This window comes from Neofelis nebulosa, chromosome 4 (assembly GCF_028018385.1).
Source record: "Neofelis nebulosa isolate mNeoNeb1 chromosome 4, mNeoNeb1.pri, whole genome shotgun sequence".
NCBI lineage: Eukaryota > Metazoa > Chordata > Mammalia > Carnivora > Felidae > Neofelis > Neofelis nebulosa.
The window spans coordinates 169,669,637-169,682,361 of record NC_080785.1 but is presented as its reverse complement, the minus strand read 5'-3'; the positions used below and the strand labels follow the sequence as shown (position 1 = coordinate 169,682,361).

At 62.9% G+C, this 12,725-nt stretch overlaps 1 protein-coding gene across 3 annotated transcripts; it reads left to right on the top strand.

Moving 5' to 3' along the window:
• Window positions 1–1,426: 1,426 nt before the first annotated feature.
• On the top strand, window positions 1,427–10,816 carry WDR18 (WD repeat domain 18). 3 transcript variants are annotated; one of them, XM_058728613.1, is made up of 11 exons: window positions 1,431–2,472; window positions 3,519–3,629; window positions 5,083–5,216; window positions 5,373–5,514; window positions 5,961–6,104; window positions 6,249–6,313; window positions 6,408–6,532; window positions 6,787–6,953; window positions 7,829–7,897; window positions 7,990–8,117; window positions 10,184–10,816. In XM_058728613.1, exons 1-11 carry the CDS (start codon window positions 2,263–2,265, stop codon window positions 10,245–10,247), a joined length of 1,359 nt encoding a protein of 452 aa, XP_058584596.1. In that variant the 5' UTR covers window positions 1,431–2,262; the 3' UTR covers window positions 10,248–10,816. The 3 variants fall into 3 exon arrangements, with proteins under 3 accessions (XP_058584597.1, XP_058584596.1, XP_058584598.1); XM_058728615.1 differs by lacking the exon at window positions 1,431–2,472 and adding an exon at window positions 2,918–2,938; XM_058728614.1 differs by lacking the exon at window positions 10,184–10,816 and having other exon boundaries at window positions 1,427–2,472; window positions 7,990–8,253.
• Window positions 10,817–12,725: the final 1,909 nt, after the last annotated feature.

Below are 12,725 nucleotides of genomic sequence, written 5' to 3'. Positions count from 1 at the left end.
GCTGCAGTAGCTGTGCATGTGGGGAAACTGAGGCCCAGAACTTCACAGTGATTCGCCTCACAGCTCAGAAGTGCAGGTTCAAGGGGCGCCTGGGTGGCGATCGAGTGTCCGGACTATGGCTCAGGTCACGACAATCTCTCGGTTCATGAGTTCAAGCCCCATGTCGGGCTCTGTGCTGACAGCTCAGAGCCTGGAGCCTGCGTTGCGTTGTCTCCTCCTCTCTCTTGGCCCCTCCCAGGCTCACACTCTCTTTCTCTCTCCCTCTCAAATTTTTAAAAATTGAAAAAAAAGTGCAGATTGAAGCCTTGAGCTGATGTTTAGAAGAAAGGCCACCAGGGTCCACTCCTGGGAGCCACACAGTGGCATTCTCAAACACATTCTCAAACCAGATTCCACGGAGCGCCAGGGACTCGGGATTCAAAGATTTGATTTTGGGAAACCAATGTCTGAAAAGCGTAAATTAGCATTCCAGGCATTTTGTTTTTCTTATTCACACTTTTCTCTTTTTTTTAATGTTTATTTATTTTTGAGAGAGACAGTGTGAGCGGGGGAGGGGCAGAGAGAGAGGGAGACACAGAGCCGACGCAGGGCTTGAACTCATGAACCGGAGATCATGACCTGAACAGAAGACAGACGCTTAACCGACTGAGCCACCCAGTGTTTAAAATAACATCTGAGGGGGCGCGTGGGTGGCTCAGCTGAGCACCGACATCAGCTCAGGTCATGATCTCTCAGTTTGCAAGTTCGAGCCCTGCATCGGCTCTCCTGGCAGCGCAGAGCCTGCTTCTGATCCTGTGTCACCCTTTCTCTCTGCCCTTCTCCCGCTCGCACAAGCTCTCTCTCAAAAATAAACATTAAAATTTTTTCTTAAATTAAAAAAAAAAAAAAACAACACACATTTGAGGGACCTAGGAGCATCAACTCGATGTGAGGGTGGAAATCAGGGAGACCTGGTTCCATTTGCAACCTGTCGGAACTAGGAGGTCCCTGCACACTCGGCTCTCCTCACGTCAATTTACAAGAGTCCTTAAGTTCTCAATGGATCCTCGCCCTCCAGGATAAAATAAAATCCAGGCTACCCACTGGCTGAAAGGCCCTGCACTGCCCAGCTCCATCCTCCACGGTCTGCCTCGCGGCCTTTGCACGTTCCTCTGCCCACCTTTCCCTCCAAGTTGTTAATTCCCTGCTCAAGTGACACCTGCTCTCGGAAGCCCCTCTTCCAGACCCCCAAACTAGGCAGGTCCCCCGTGGCAGCCCTATCCCCGTAACTGCTTCTTGCTGTGGCCCCAGAGCTGGGAGCAGCCGCCGTGGGCAAAAGCCCTTTCCGGGTCCGGCCTCCCGGTCCGAGGCTCGCGCCTGCCACCTGGCGGTCGGGGCTGGAGCCGCGGATACCCCACGCCCCGAGCTCCCGTTCCTCGCTCAGGCGGTTCCCTCCCTCCGTCCACCCATCGTCTCCTGGATATGAAGCGGGGTTGGGGGCGCACGGTCTCCGCCCTGCTCTAGGACACCTGCTCCCATAACGCCCTCGGCAGCTTGGGGCGGGCGCTTCCGGCACTGTTGCAGACCCCGGGCATCCGGCACCCTCCAGTGTCGCTGGGAATAGACGCCAAGGCCTCACCGGCTAAGTGGATTGACTTCACAGGTTTCCAACTAATTCCACGTTTTTGAAAGGCGCTGTTTGGAGACCCGGCCTGGGGCCGGCAGCTGTAGTGGAGGGTAGGCGCCCCTCAGACTGAGATCGGGACTTGTTTGGCCTGCACCACGTTCCTGAAATGTACAGGTGCACTTCGTGGCCCCAGAGAAGAGGGGTCTGGGGGCAGCGGACGGTGGACCCGGGGGCGTTCAGCTAGACAGGTTAGGTACGCAGTGCGCGTTTTTCGTGCAAATGATTATCGAGGCCTGCGAGCTCGGGACTTTACTATTCGCACATTAAAAAAAAAAAGAAAAGGAACCCGAGAGACCGTGTCACTTGGTCAAAGGCGCCCAGCGGAAACGGCCAGGAGACCTCCGGGCTCTGAAGTTCTCTGCAGGAGACCCTGCGCCCCGACTTCCCCACCTCTCTGGGGGCGAGGTCTCCTCCCACGGTCACCAACTCCACGGCACGCGCCCCCACCGCCGCGGGGCGGGGATCTAGCCCCCTCTGGAGCACGTGGTCACGCGCCAGCCCGGGCGAGGAGACGTGGGCGCCGCTCTAGCCGCCGCGGCGCAGGTGCCGGAGTCTCGCTGGCGTGACGTACTTCCGGGGCGGTGGGGGGAGGCAAGATGGCGGCTCCCATGGAAGTGGCCGTGTGTACGGACTCGGCGGCCCAGCTGTGGAGCTGCATCGTGTGGGAGCTGCATTCGGGCGCCAATTTGCTCACGTACCGCGGCGGCCAGGCCGGACCCCGCGGCCTGGCGCTGCTCAATGGCGAGTACCTGCTGGCGGCGCAGCTGGGCAAGAACTACATCAGCGCCTGGGAGCTGCAGCGGAAGGTGCGGCGGCGCGCGCCCCGGCCCGGGCTTCGTCGGAGAGTGCGCGGGGTGCCCCAGAGTGGGGTCGGGGGAAGGGTCGGTGGGGCCCGCGGGGTCCCTGAACCGGGGCCGGGGTGGTCTCGGTTAGGGTGCGCTGCGCATGCGCGGGTCTGGGGGCGGTTGGCGAGGAGGGAGGCTCGCTCTGGGTTGGGTGGGATCGTTGGCGCTGGGCTGAGGGTGGGCCACTGGGGACAGTGAGGAGCGTCTGTGCGGCAGGCACCCTTGATGGGCTGGGGAAGTAGGAGGGAGCTTGGGGAGCGAAGTTTAAGTAAAGGACTTTCAGAGTGTTGGCTCTTGAATGCTCCCTTTCTGTAAAGAGAGCTTTCTGATCTTAACACCCTAATAAACTTGTTTGCTGCTCATTTAAGGAGAAGGGGGAAAAAAAGGATTTTCTGTGGGGGTTCCACGGGTCTGTTGTTCTTGGAAGGTGAATATCAGAGGCCCAGGAGAGTCATGCATTTATTCCCCCCCCCCCTCCCAAAGAGATACTACCCTTCATCCCAAGGGCCCATTGGTCTTTTCTTATAAACACCCAACGTGCAGCCACTGAAGTTTCTTGCTGCCTGGCTCTGACAGCTGAAGTTTCTCGGGACAAGCTCTGTGTTCTGGCTTTACCTGGTGTGGTCCGCTCGTACTCAGGAAGTTTTCCCTTTAAAGAGATGAGAAAACTGACCGTCAGTATCACAGGCTGGATGTTAGGGAAGGCGGGGTTGTGGCACAAGCCGCCTGGCCATTGAGCTCTCCAGCTCCTTCCTGGACCTTCTGTGGCTTGCCCACCCCTACCCCCACCCAGAGTGAGCACCGTTCTGCTTTGATCCAGCAATCTGCAGGCCTCCCCCTCCAGCCTGCAAAGCCTGGGCTGGATCAGGTGCCTTCTTGATGACCCTTGATTAGTTCAAATCACCCCTGTTCCTGCCCTTCTTTCTAGCTCTCTCGGACTTTTCTCCCCACTGTCCCCTAGCTTCCGAGTTCCACGCGAAGCTCAGAGGCTTCTTATGTCTCTCTAGGACCAGCTCCAGCAGAAGATCATGTGTCCTGGACCTGTCACCTGTCTGACCACATCGCCCAATGGCCTGTATGTCCTGGCAGGGATTGCAGAGAGCATATACCTGTGGGAGGTAAGAGCAGGCGTAAAACCAAGGTAGTGGGATTTGGTCTCAGGGCGCTGGGTTAATTAGACCGTGTTGTCACCAACAGTTGCTTATGTTTGGGCGGGGGACACCCGCGTCACCTCCTGCACAGACAGCACAGGGTTTGGAGCCAGAAGATGGACACATAATCACGCTCTGCCTTTCTTGACCTTGTCCACACTTGTAAAACGGCCTTTGTACTTCCCCCAGAGGTCTGAGGGCCACAGAGATACAAGGGGGCTTAGTTATTTCACCCCAGAGGCTTTTAATGATTTTAACGATTTTTAATGATTCTAAAACGAGGAAGCGGTTGCTCTGGTGCAGGGAGGGAAACTGGGGCGGGGGGGGGGGTTTCTTCAAAGGTTGCCCATCATGGTAGAAATCCTTGCCCTGGTGCAGGGAACGTGGGCAGAAATCAATGTCCCCTTTCCGTCTCTAATGAGGGACGTCTTGGGTCTTGGCTGGTGGGCTCTGTGGTCTGACCCTGGCTCCCTCACCCTCCGGGAGAATTCTTGACCGGTGCAGGCCATGGACACAAGGGGGCGCCCCCCCCCCACAGCCAACCCAAGGCAGCAACTCCGCCTGAGGACCTGACTCCGGTATCTGCCACTGTCCACCTTTCCCCCCTTCTGTCTGTGTGGATGAGGGGGGAGGAAAGCTGGAAATGCTCAGAGCAGGGGCCTCAGGGGGAGGCTGTGTGTTTCTCCGGCTTTTCCTTATGTAAGGACACCAATGGTTAGATTCAGGGCCACCCACTGGTGTGTGGTTAGACTTGTAAAGACCCCGTGTTCAAGTAAGGCCTCAGGTCTCAGGAGTTAGAACGTGAATCTGGGTATTAGGGGAACACCGGTCAACTCGCAACAGAGTCTTGGCCCCCCAGCCCACCCCACCTTCCCAGGCTCACCTGTCCGTGCCTCCAGGGGCCTCCCCCTTGCCCCCGGCCACTGGCCCATCCCCCTGTGGTGGCGTCTGAAGACGGGGACTTCCCGCTCCTGGGTCCCAGGTCTGGCCGGTTCTGGAGGGAAGGGCCCACGGCCTCACCAGCCTCTTCTGTGGCCTTGTCACTCTCCTCCATGCAGACAAGCCCCTGCCCTCCCCGGACGCCATGGTTACGTGACGGCCTTGTCCCGCACTGGACAGGGGTCCTCGAGCCAGCTGACGCACAGGGCTCAGAGGTCAGGGTGACTGTGGACGAGGGGGTGGGAGCTCCAACAAGATCATCATCCATTTGGGGATGTCCTAGGCAGGACAGCCGGGAAGAGGCATGGCCTCCCACCAGGCCTCAGTATTCCTCCCAGACACCCTGGCCGTGAACCCCTGACCCGAGCGCTGGGACAGTCAGTGTAGACAGGCTCTCCCCCCAGCGCCCCCGTGTGACCTGGCAGCCGGGGGGCGGGGGCAGCGCCCGTTTCCTGCCCTGACCTGTGTGCGCCCTCCACAGGTCTCCACGGGGAACCTTCTGGTCATCCTGAGCCGCCACTATCAGGATGTGTCGTGCTTGCGGTTCACTGGGGACAGCAGCCACTTCCTCTCGGGGGGCAAAGACTGCCTGGTGCTGGTGTGGAGCCTGTGCAGGTGGGGCCTCGGGCCCTCTCGGGTCGGGTCTGGCCCCAGCGCACGTGGAAAGAGCCGTGCCGGGGCCCCAGGGTGGGAGGGGGCTGAGAGCCAGGCGGGGGCATCAGGGTGTGGGCCCCCGCCCCCCCCTCGCCGAGGTCTGTTTCTTGCACACAGCGTGCTGCAGGTGGACCCCTCCAGGACCCCAGCCCCCCGGCATGTCTGGTCTCGTCACACCCTCCCCATCACAGACCTGCACTGTGGCTTTGGGGGGCCCCTGGCCCGGGTGGCCACCTCTTCGCTGGACCAGACGGTGAAGGTAGGGACCCCCCTCCCCCAAGTGGATCTGTGAGTCATGTCCCGGCAGCTGGCAGGCTCTTGGCCAGCGTGAGCCAGTGAGTCGCCTCCTTTCCCCAGGCTGGCAGCTCCAGACAGCTCCTAATCCCCCTGATGCCTCCCGCCTCAAGGACGGCCAGAGGGTGGACGGTCCAGGCCTGCGTCGGCTTGGAAATTCCCAGTTGGCTGCCTGTGCCTGGCGGCTCCCTGGCCAGACCTCAGGGGATTTGAGGGCATGCTGGCCCTTCGGGCTTTGCGGTGGGCGGGGGCCAGCGGCGGCTAAAGCAGGTGGGGGGAGGGGTCATGGGCCTGAGAGGCGAGTTCTGCCCCTGGGAAGGCTGGGTCTCTCCGCACCCCCGGGCCACGGCTGCGGCCCCGGTTCCCGGGGCTCCAGAGCGGCCAGAGCTCCTATCGCACCCACACCCCCAGCTGTGGGAGGTCTCGTCGGGCGAGCTCCTGCTCTCTGTGCTGTTCGACGTGGCCATCGTGGCCGTGACCATGGACCTGGCCGAGCACCACCTGTTCTGTGGCGGCAGCGACGGTTCCATCTTCCAGGTCGACCTTTGCACCTGGGTGAGTGGACAGGTGGGGGAAGGGGGTGCCTGGGCCCGGGGCCGGGGTGCTCAGTGGGCCGTGGGACCCCAGGTTCCCTCCCCCGCCCCGCTGCCTGGGGCCCCCGGGCTGAGGTGCGGCCCCGGGCCCTCTTGGCCTCCACAGCCTGGGCAGAGAGAGAAGACCTTCCAGCCGGAGCAAGACAGCGGGAAGGCGTTCAGAGGGCACAGGTGCGGGGCGGGGCCAGGAGCGGGAGGGGCCCCGTGCTCGGGCTCTCGGCTTGGGGTCACCTGTGCCGCCCTCTGTGGGGCTCGTCGTCCCCAGGAACCAGGTGACCTGCCTGTCCGTGTCTACTGACGGCAGCGTGCTGCTCTCCGGCTCCCACGATGAGACCGTGCGCCTGTGGGACGTCCAAAGCAAGCAGTGCATCAGGACGGTGACCCTCAAAGGTGAGGCGCCCTGGGTGCGGGGGCACCGGGCAGCCAGCTCCTCCGGGGGCTCTCAAAGGCACGCGGCTTCGCCGGTGTGTCCACACCACGGTTTTTCCCCCGGCGAGTTGGCCGCCCCGGGGCCTGTGCTGTGAGGAGAGGCCCGGGGTCCGGGCGGTGCCGCTCCTGGACAGCTGGGGGGTGAGGACTGGGGGCCCGTGGGAGCCGCCTGCGTGGCCTGGGGCGGCTTCGGACCGCGGCCTGCCCTGCCACAGGCCCTGTGACCAACGCCTCCATCATGCTGGCGCCGCTCAGCATGCTGAGCTCAGACTTCAGGCCGGGCCTGCCCCTGCCCCACTTCAACAAGCACCTGCTGGGCGCCGAGCACGGGGATGAGCCCCACCGAGGGGGCTTCACGCTGCGCCTGGGCCTCCACCAGCAGGTACGTCCCCGTCCCCACACAGGCGTCCCCTCCCTGGGCCTCGGGAAGACCTTCCTCTGCCCAGCTCTGCACGTTCCGTCGGGTTCAGGGTGGTGACCTGCCTCGGGCACCGGCGCTCCCGGTGAGGGGGCATCTCTGACCTGGCGACTGAGCCCAGGCGGGGGTTTGGCAGGTGAGCTCAGGAAACCCAGGGCGTTCGGAACGAGGGCGCGTTGCGGAGCAGAGCTTGGCCTGAAAGTACCGTGTGTCCGGCCGCTTCTCCACGGGGAGGCCGCGGGGGGGGGGAGGGGAGCCCCCAGGGATGGGCCGTCTGCCGCCCCAGGCCCGGGGGCACCCGCCTGCTCTGCAGGTCCTTGCCTGGCACGCTCGGGCCGTGCTCCGCCCACCGTTCTGTGCCGTGAACTGCACAAGCCCCTTGGGGTGTCTGGAGCCCTCCTGCAGACAGCTGGCCTCTGGCTGTGCCGAGGGCTGCGTGCCCGGACGCTGTCCAGCAGGAGACAGATGGCCTCCCCGCAGCAGTCGCGGCGTCCAGCCCACGGTGTTCCGGGGCTGGAGGCCTCGGCTGACCGGCCGGCCCGTCTCCTGGGCCTCCTTGACCTTGGTCTCTGCACGACCATCAGGGCCCAGCGCTGTGCCCACGGCGTGGCCTCGGGTGTCCCTGCCCCCGGGCCGCGTTGGGAGTACATTGCACGCATCCAGCCGGGGGGTTGGAGCCCGTGACCTCAGTAGAGACGTCGCGCGCCCCAGCCCGGCGTCTGGCGCTCCTTTCCGCAAACCTCAGCGTCCCCTCGGCCAGCGGGTGTCAGGAAGGCACCTCCCCGGCAGGGCCACTGCCCCTGCTGACTGGGCGCCACGCGGCCCCTTCTGTGTTGCAGGGCTCGGAGCCCAGCCACCTGGAGCGGGCAGACCAGCTGCACGCGGTGATGAGCAGCACGATGGAGAAGGTGGGCCGGGGCCACGGGGCGGGCAGGGGACGCCCCCGAGTCCCCTCCCCGTCCAGGACCCGCAGGCGACCCGGCTCCCTGTCCTCCCCCAGAGCGTCCTGGGCGGCCAGGACCAGCTGCGGATCCGCGTGGCCGAGCTGGAGGACGAGGTGCGGAACCTGCGGAAGGTCAACCGCGACCTGTTCGACTTCTCCACGCGCATCATCACGCGGCCGGCCAAGTGAGCCCCCCGCCCGCCGAGCGGCCCCTGGACGTGTTGCCCCCTCGAGGAGCTTTGTGTACCACGTGTTGGCCACCGGTGCCTCCGTGTGGCTTCTGGTGCTGCTCTGTCTTTAACAAAAGGACTAAAAGCCTCTTCTCTTCAACCCTCTGTGTGCCCTGGCGGTGGCAGGGGGTGGCCCCAGGTCCCGCGTGGTGCCCCAGGACTCCTAACGGGACCTGTTTCAGCAGAGCCCCCTGAGTCCGGTTTTTAAAACTCCGTGTCAAGAAGTCATGGTTCTTTTCAGAGACTGGTCGGCTGCCCCAGGGCTTTCGCTCGACCGTGAGGACCAGGCCACACTCGGTGGGAGGGTGTGCTGGGGCAGGGGTGGCTTCTGAGGTGCGGGTGGAGGTTACCCGGGGCAGGAACGGTTCAGAGAGCGCAGTGTGGTCCCACTGGTCCCATCCCTTTGATGGCCTCCCAGCAAGGGTGCCCCCAGCCTGGCTCACGTGGTGGCGGTTCTGGGCCAGAGTCCTCCAGAAGGACGTGTGCCCACACGGCCCGATGAGAACGTCCCTTGCCCTAAAAGGGCCCGAGAGAGGCCAGGGACACCTGCCCTGGGGATGTGGCCAGTGGTCAGCCGGCACCTGGAGCCCAGCTCAGACACGTGGGCCCCATAGCCTCAGAACTTTCCGGAAGGCTGCCCACCTCTGACAGCTCAGCTTAATGACCTGGAAAGCCCACGTGATCGAGCAGGTGCTGGAGAACCTGGAGCTGGAACCAGCAGTCCCAGCTCGGATCCGCTCCTGGGCTCAGGGACGGCCCCTTCCTCTGGCCACGGGTCTCGCCACACGGCAGCTGATAGGGCATGAGATGGGGGACACCACGTTGTAAGCCCCCCCCCCCCCCCAGCTTTCAGTTGGGCTCCATCAGCCCCTTGAGGCCAGAGTGGGGTTACAGCAGGCCTTGGGCCTCTGGGGTTCCCAGCAGCAGCGGAGGGCAGGGAGGGGCTTGGCCAGGGTCCCAAGGGTGCCAGCCCCCTCCCCACAGTGCCAGGGTCTCTGTTTTCCCATCTGTAGGCTGGGCCCAGGCTGTCCTCACCCTCGGGTCTCCAGAAAGTCTGGAAGATCTGGTTTGACTGAGGCTCTGGTGCCCAGACCCAAGCGAGGGTCACTCGGAGCCCCTGGTGCCTGTGCCCTCGTGCCTCCATGCCCTTGGCTGCCTGTACGTGTTCCAGGAGTAAACGTTTCAGAAGGAGATGTGTTGCTGGTTCTGGGGGCCGGGTGCTGGGAAGGGAGCTGGCAGGTGGCCACGAGATGGGCTGAGCGTTTCGACCTTCATCTGGAGGCCGCCCTTCCTGGCTCTGGATTCTTGCCTCGGGGGTGCTGTTCCCCTGCCCTGACCTCCCAAAGATTCACAGGGTCAGAGCCCCCCCCCCCCCCCCCCCCCCCCCTGCCGCCCAGCACCACTCTGGACCCTCAGCTGCTGACTCCGTGGGTCCTGGGGTTTCCTCCTGCCGTGTCACTCCTCCCGCCCTCTGGCCCGGGGCAGAGGCAGCTGACCTTCCTGGTTCCTGCAGGGCTGAGGGGCGGGGCGGGGGGGCTGTGATCTGACTCAGGCCCCAGAGCATCAGCGGACACTTGGTCCCCGCTGGCCTCTCCATCTGGTCACTGCAGCCTCAGAGAAGCTGCACTCGGGCCCAGACTCAGTTTCCATATTTGTAAAGCGGGACATGGCCCTTCTGGGTCCGCAGGGAGGCCTCAGAGCTTGTGCACAGCTGGCGTGCGGCAGGTGCCTGGCACGGGGCGAAGCATCAGGTCCGGGCTGAGGTTCACGTGCACGTTCTGTAGCACAAGCTGACCCCAAATCCTGCACAGTCACTGCCGAGGGGAAGAGGCCGGCGACACCCGGTGCCTGCCGGCAGTGTTCCAGGAGGGAACCGCGGGTGCACTGGTGGGGACGTGGGGCGGGTGCTGGCGTAGCAAACGGTCTGGAGGGTCCTCGGAAATCGGGCCTCCCCGTGCTCCGGCAGGCCTGTGTCCCGGCTCTCACCACACTCCCGTGTCCGGGCTCCCTCTCACCCGCAGGAGATGCACGTCGGGGCGCAAAGAGGTACCTGCACACCCACGTTCACAGCAGCACGGTCCTTAGTCACCAGACACCCCCGGTGCCCGTCCACGCACGAAGGGTAGACACTCCGTGGTCCATCCACACGCCCGAATGTGATCCAGCCTTAGAAAGTGCCACCTGCCACCACATGGATGGACCCCGAGGACACTGCGCGGTGACAGAAGCCAGACACAGAAGGACACGTCCTGCGTGACCCCACGCACAGGGGGTCCCCTGAGAAGTCGCATCCACAGAGCCAGGGAGCAGACTGGGGGAGCCAGGGGTGGGCAGGGGGCGGGGAGTCTGTGCTGCTTGGGGACAGAGTCTCAGTCTGGGGAGATGGAAAGTTCTGGAGATGGATGGTGGGGGCGGCTGCATGACAGTGTGAGTGCGCCTGATGTCACTGAGCTGTGCACTTGGAAGTGGTCGCGATGAGGGGCGCCTGGGTGGCTCAGTCGGTTAAACGTCGACTTGATTTTTGGCTTAGGTCGTGATCTCGTGGTTCCCGGGGTCCAGCCCCGCATCAGGCTCCATGGAGCGTGCTTGAGGTTCTCACTCCTTCTCTCTGCCCTTCCCAGTTTGTCTTCTGTCTCTCAAAAAACAAAAACAAACAAACCAAAAAAAAATGGTTAAAGTGTTAAATTTTATTACACGTTTTACCACGATTGGGACAAACACCTCCCGTGTGTTCACTTGAATCTGCATGGCAGCCGGGAGATGGGAACTAGTATCGCCTTGTAAGTATGGGGAAACTGAGGCACGGTGGTCAGGGCACTGATGCTGGGTCGCACAGGTGGGACGTGGCAGTTCTAGATTCCCGCGGAGTCTGGGCTCTTTGTCCCGGCCCCTGACCGGGGGGACATGATACAGAAAAGGCAGAAGTGTAGTGGAAACGGGCAGCTTCAGAGCCCCCCCCCCCCCCCCCACCGTGTGCGTGAGCCCTCAGAGGGCCGAGGGCGGCCAGCTGGCATCCGCTGAGCTGGCTTGGGGTGAGGGACCGTCCCCTACCCAGGACGGGCCCCTCGTCCTGAGGAGTCGTGCTGTCAGAGGGACCTCGCCACAGAGTGGGCAGAGCCCGGGCGCTGCCTGTGGGCTCTTCACCTCCTGGTGCCTCAGCCAGGACCAGGGCAGGTGGGTGGGCTCCCCGGTGCCAGGGGCCCCTGGCAGGACAGCGGTGACTCAGGTCAGGGTGCAAGCCTGCAACCTGGGACCTTCCCTGTCCTCGGGTGGCTGGCCAAGTGGCTGGACACGGCGGCCTTGTTGGCCGGAACTCCGGCACGCAGCTCTGGACGCTCATCTCCAAATTGGATCCACACTGTTGGCTGCCGTTTGGCATTTTTATTTATCTGATGGACTTTTATTCCTGCCTCTGTAACACTGGCTCCAAAAGGAGATGGTTTTGTGTGTGAAGAATCAGCCGAGTGTAGATTGGCTCATTAGCACGGGAATGTTCTGTGCCCTGAGGGGTGTTGGGACACTTCCCCCCCCCCGCCCCCCCACCTTGGGGAGGACGGGCTGAGAGGATTCCGTGCAGGGTGCTGGTGGGCCTGGGTCAGCCAGTGTTTATTGAGCACCTGCTGCTTGCCAGGGTCACGGGAAGAACCTGGTCAGAGCACGGGAGAAGGCTAGGGGGATGGTAGAGGGCAGGGAGCTATGGAAGCTTCTGGAGCAGTGGAGGGTGATGTAACTGTCCCGTCTGAGCTCAAGCATCAATTATAGAGTGCCCACTGTGTGCGAGCATCAGAGACCACATTAGCAAGCCAGACCCACTCTTGCCCTCCCACTGCTGAGCAGGGAAGGTGGCCACTAAATAAAGCAGATAAACCAACAAAAGTTTGACGGCATATGATCACGTAGGCGTGGGGGGTGGGGGTGGGGGGCTTCACTGGGGGTGGGGAGGAAGTTCTGTATCTTTCTGGGTGACCAGCAAGAAATGTTTTTCAGAACAGGGGCATTTGGTACTGGGTCTTGAAGGGTGAGGAGTTCTCTGCTCCAAGTTACCTGCCGGCCCACAACTGGAAGGCAAGAGATCTACCCTGCAGGTTCCTATCAGACGTGATCTGCCTCAGTTTCCCCAGGGTGCACACAACGTCAGAGCGCACTCGAATGGGCTGGTCTACGTAGAGCTGGAGGTGGGCAGTATTGCTGTGTGACCCCTCCTGGGCCTCAGCTCCCCTGACATCAACGGGCAGCGTTCCCAGGCTGGGGCATGAGCGATTCTGCGGTGGAACGGGGATGAGTGTGGGGACAGATTTGGACACAAATGCCCTTCCTGGTGCTAAGCCTCGGTTTCCTCGTCTGTAGAATGGGGAAATAACTCACCTGGCACGGAGCTGGGAAGAGCAGTGGTTGGGGACCACACCCCACCCCCACCCCCGCGCGGCGTGGCCATCTGAGCCTCAGTTTCCCGCCCTGGGTAGTGGGTCCCGCTCCTCCCTAGAGGCTGGCCGACCCTGGGGAACCGGACGGAGCGGGGGCGGGCGCAGGTCGGCCGGCGGCGTGGGGGGCGGGGGCGCGCGG

Excerpts from the sequence above, each read along its gene's own strand:
- WDR18 (XM_058728613.1), top strand. The coding sequence starts at position 2,263 with ATGGCGGCTCCCATGGAAGTGGCCGTGTGTACGGACTCGGCGGCCCAG. Across the intron at positions 3,630-5,082 it reads AGAGCATATACCTGTGGGAG|GTCTCCACGGGGAACCTTCT; the intron begins GTAAGAGCAGGC and ends CGCCCTCCACAG. Across the intron at positions 5,515-5,960 it reads CGCTGGACCAGACGGTGAAG|CTGTGGGAGGTCTCGTCGGG; the intron begins GTAGGGACCCCC and ends CCACACCCCCAG.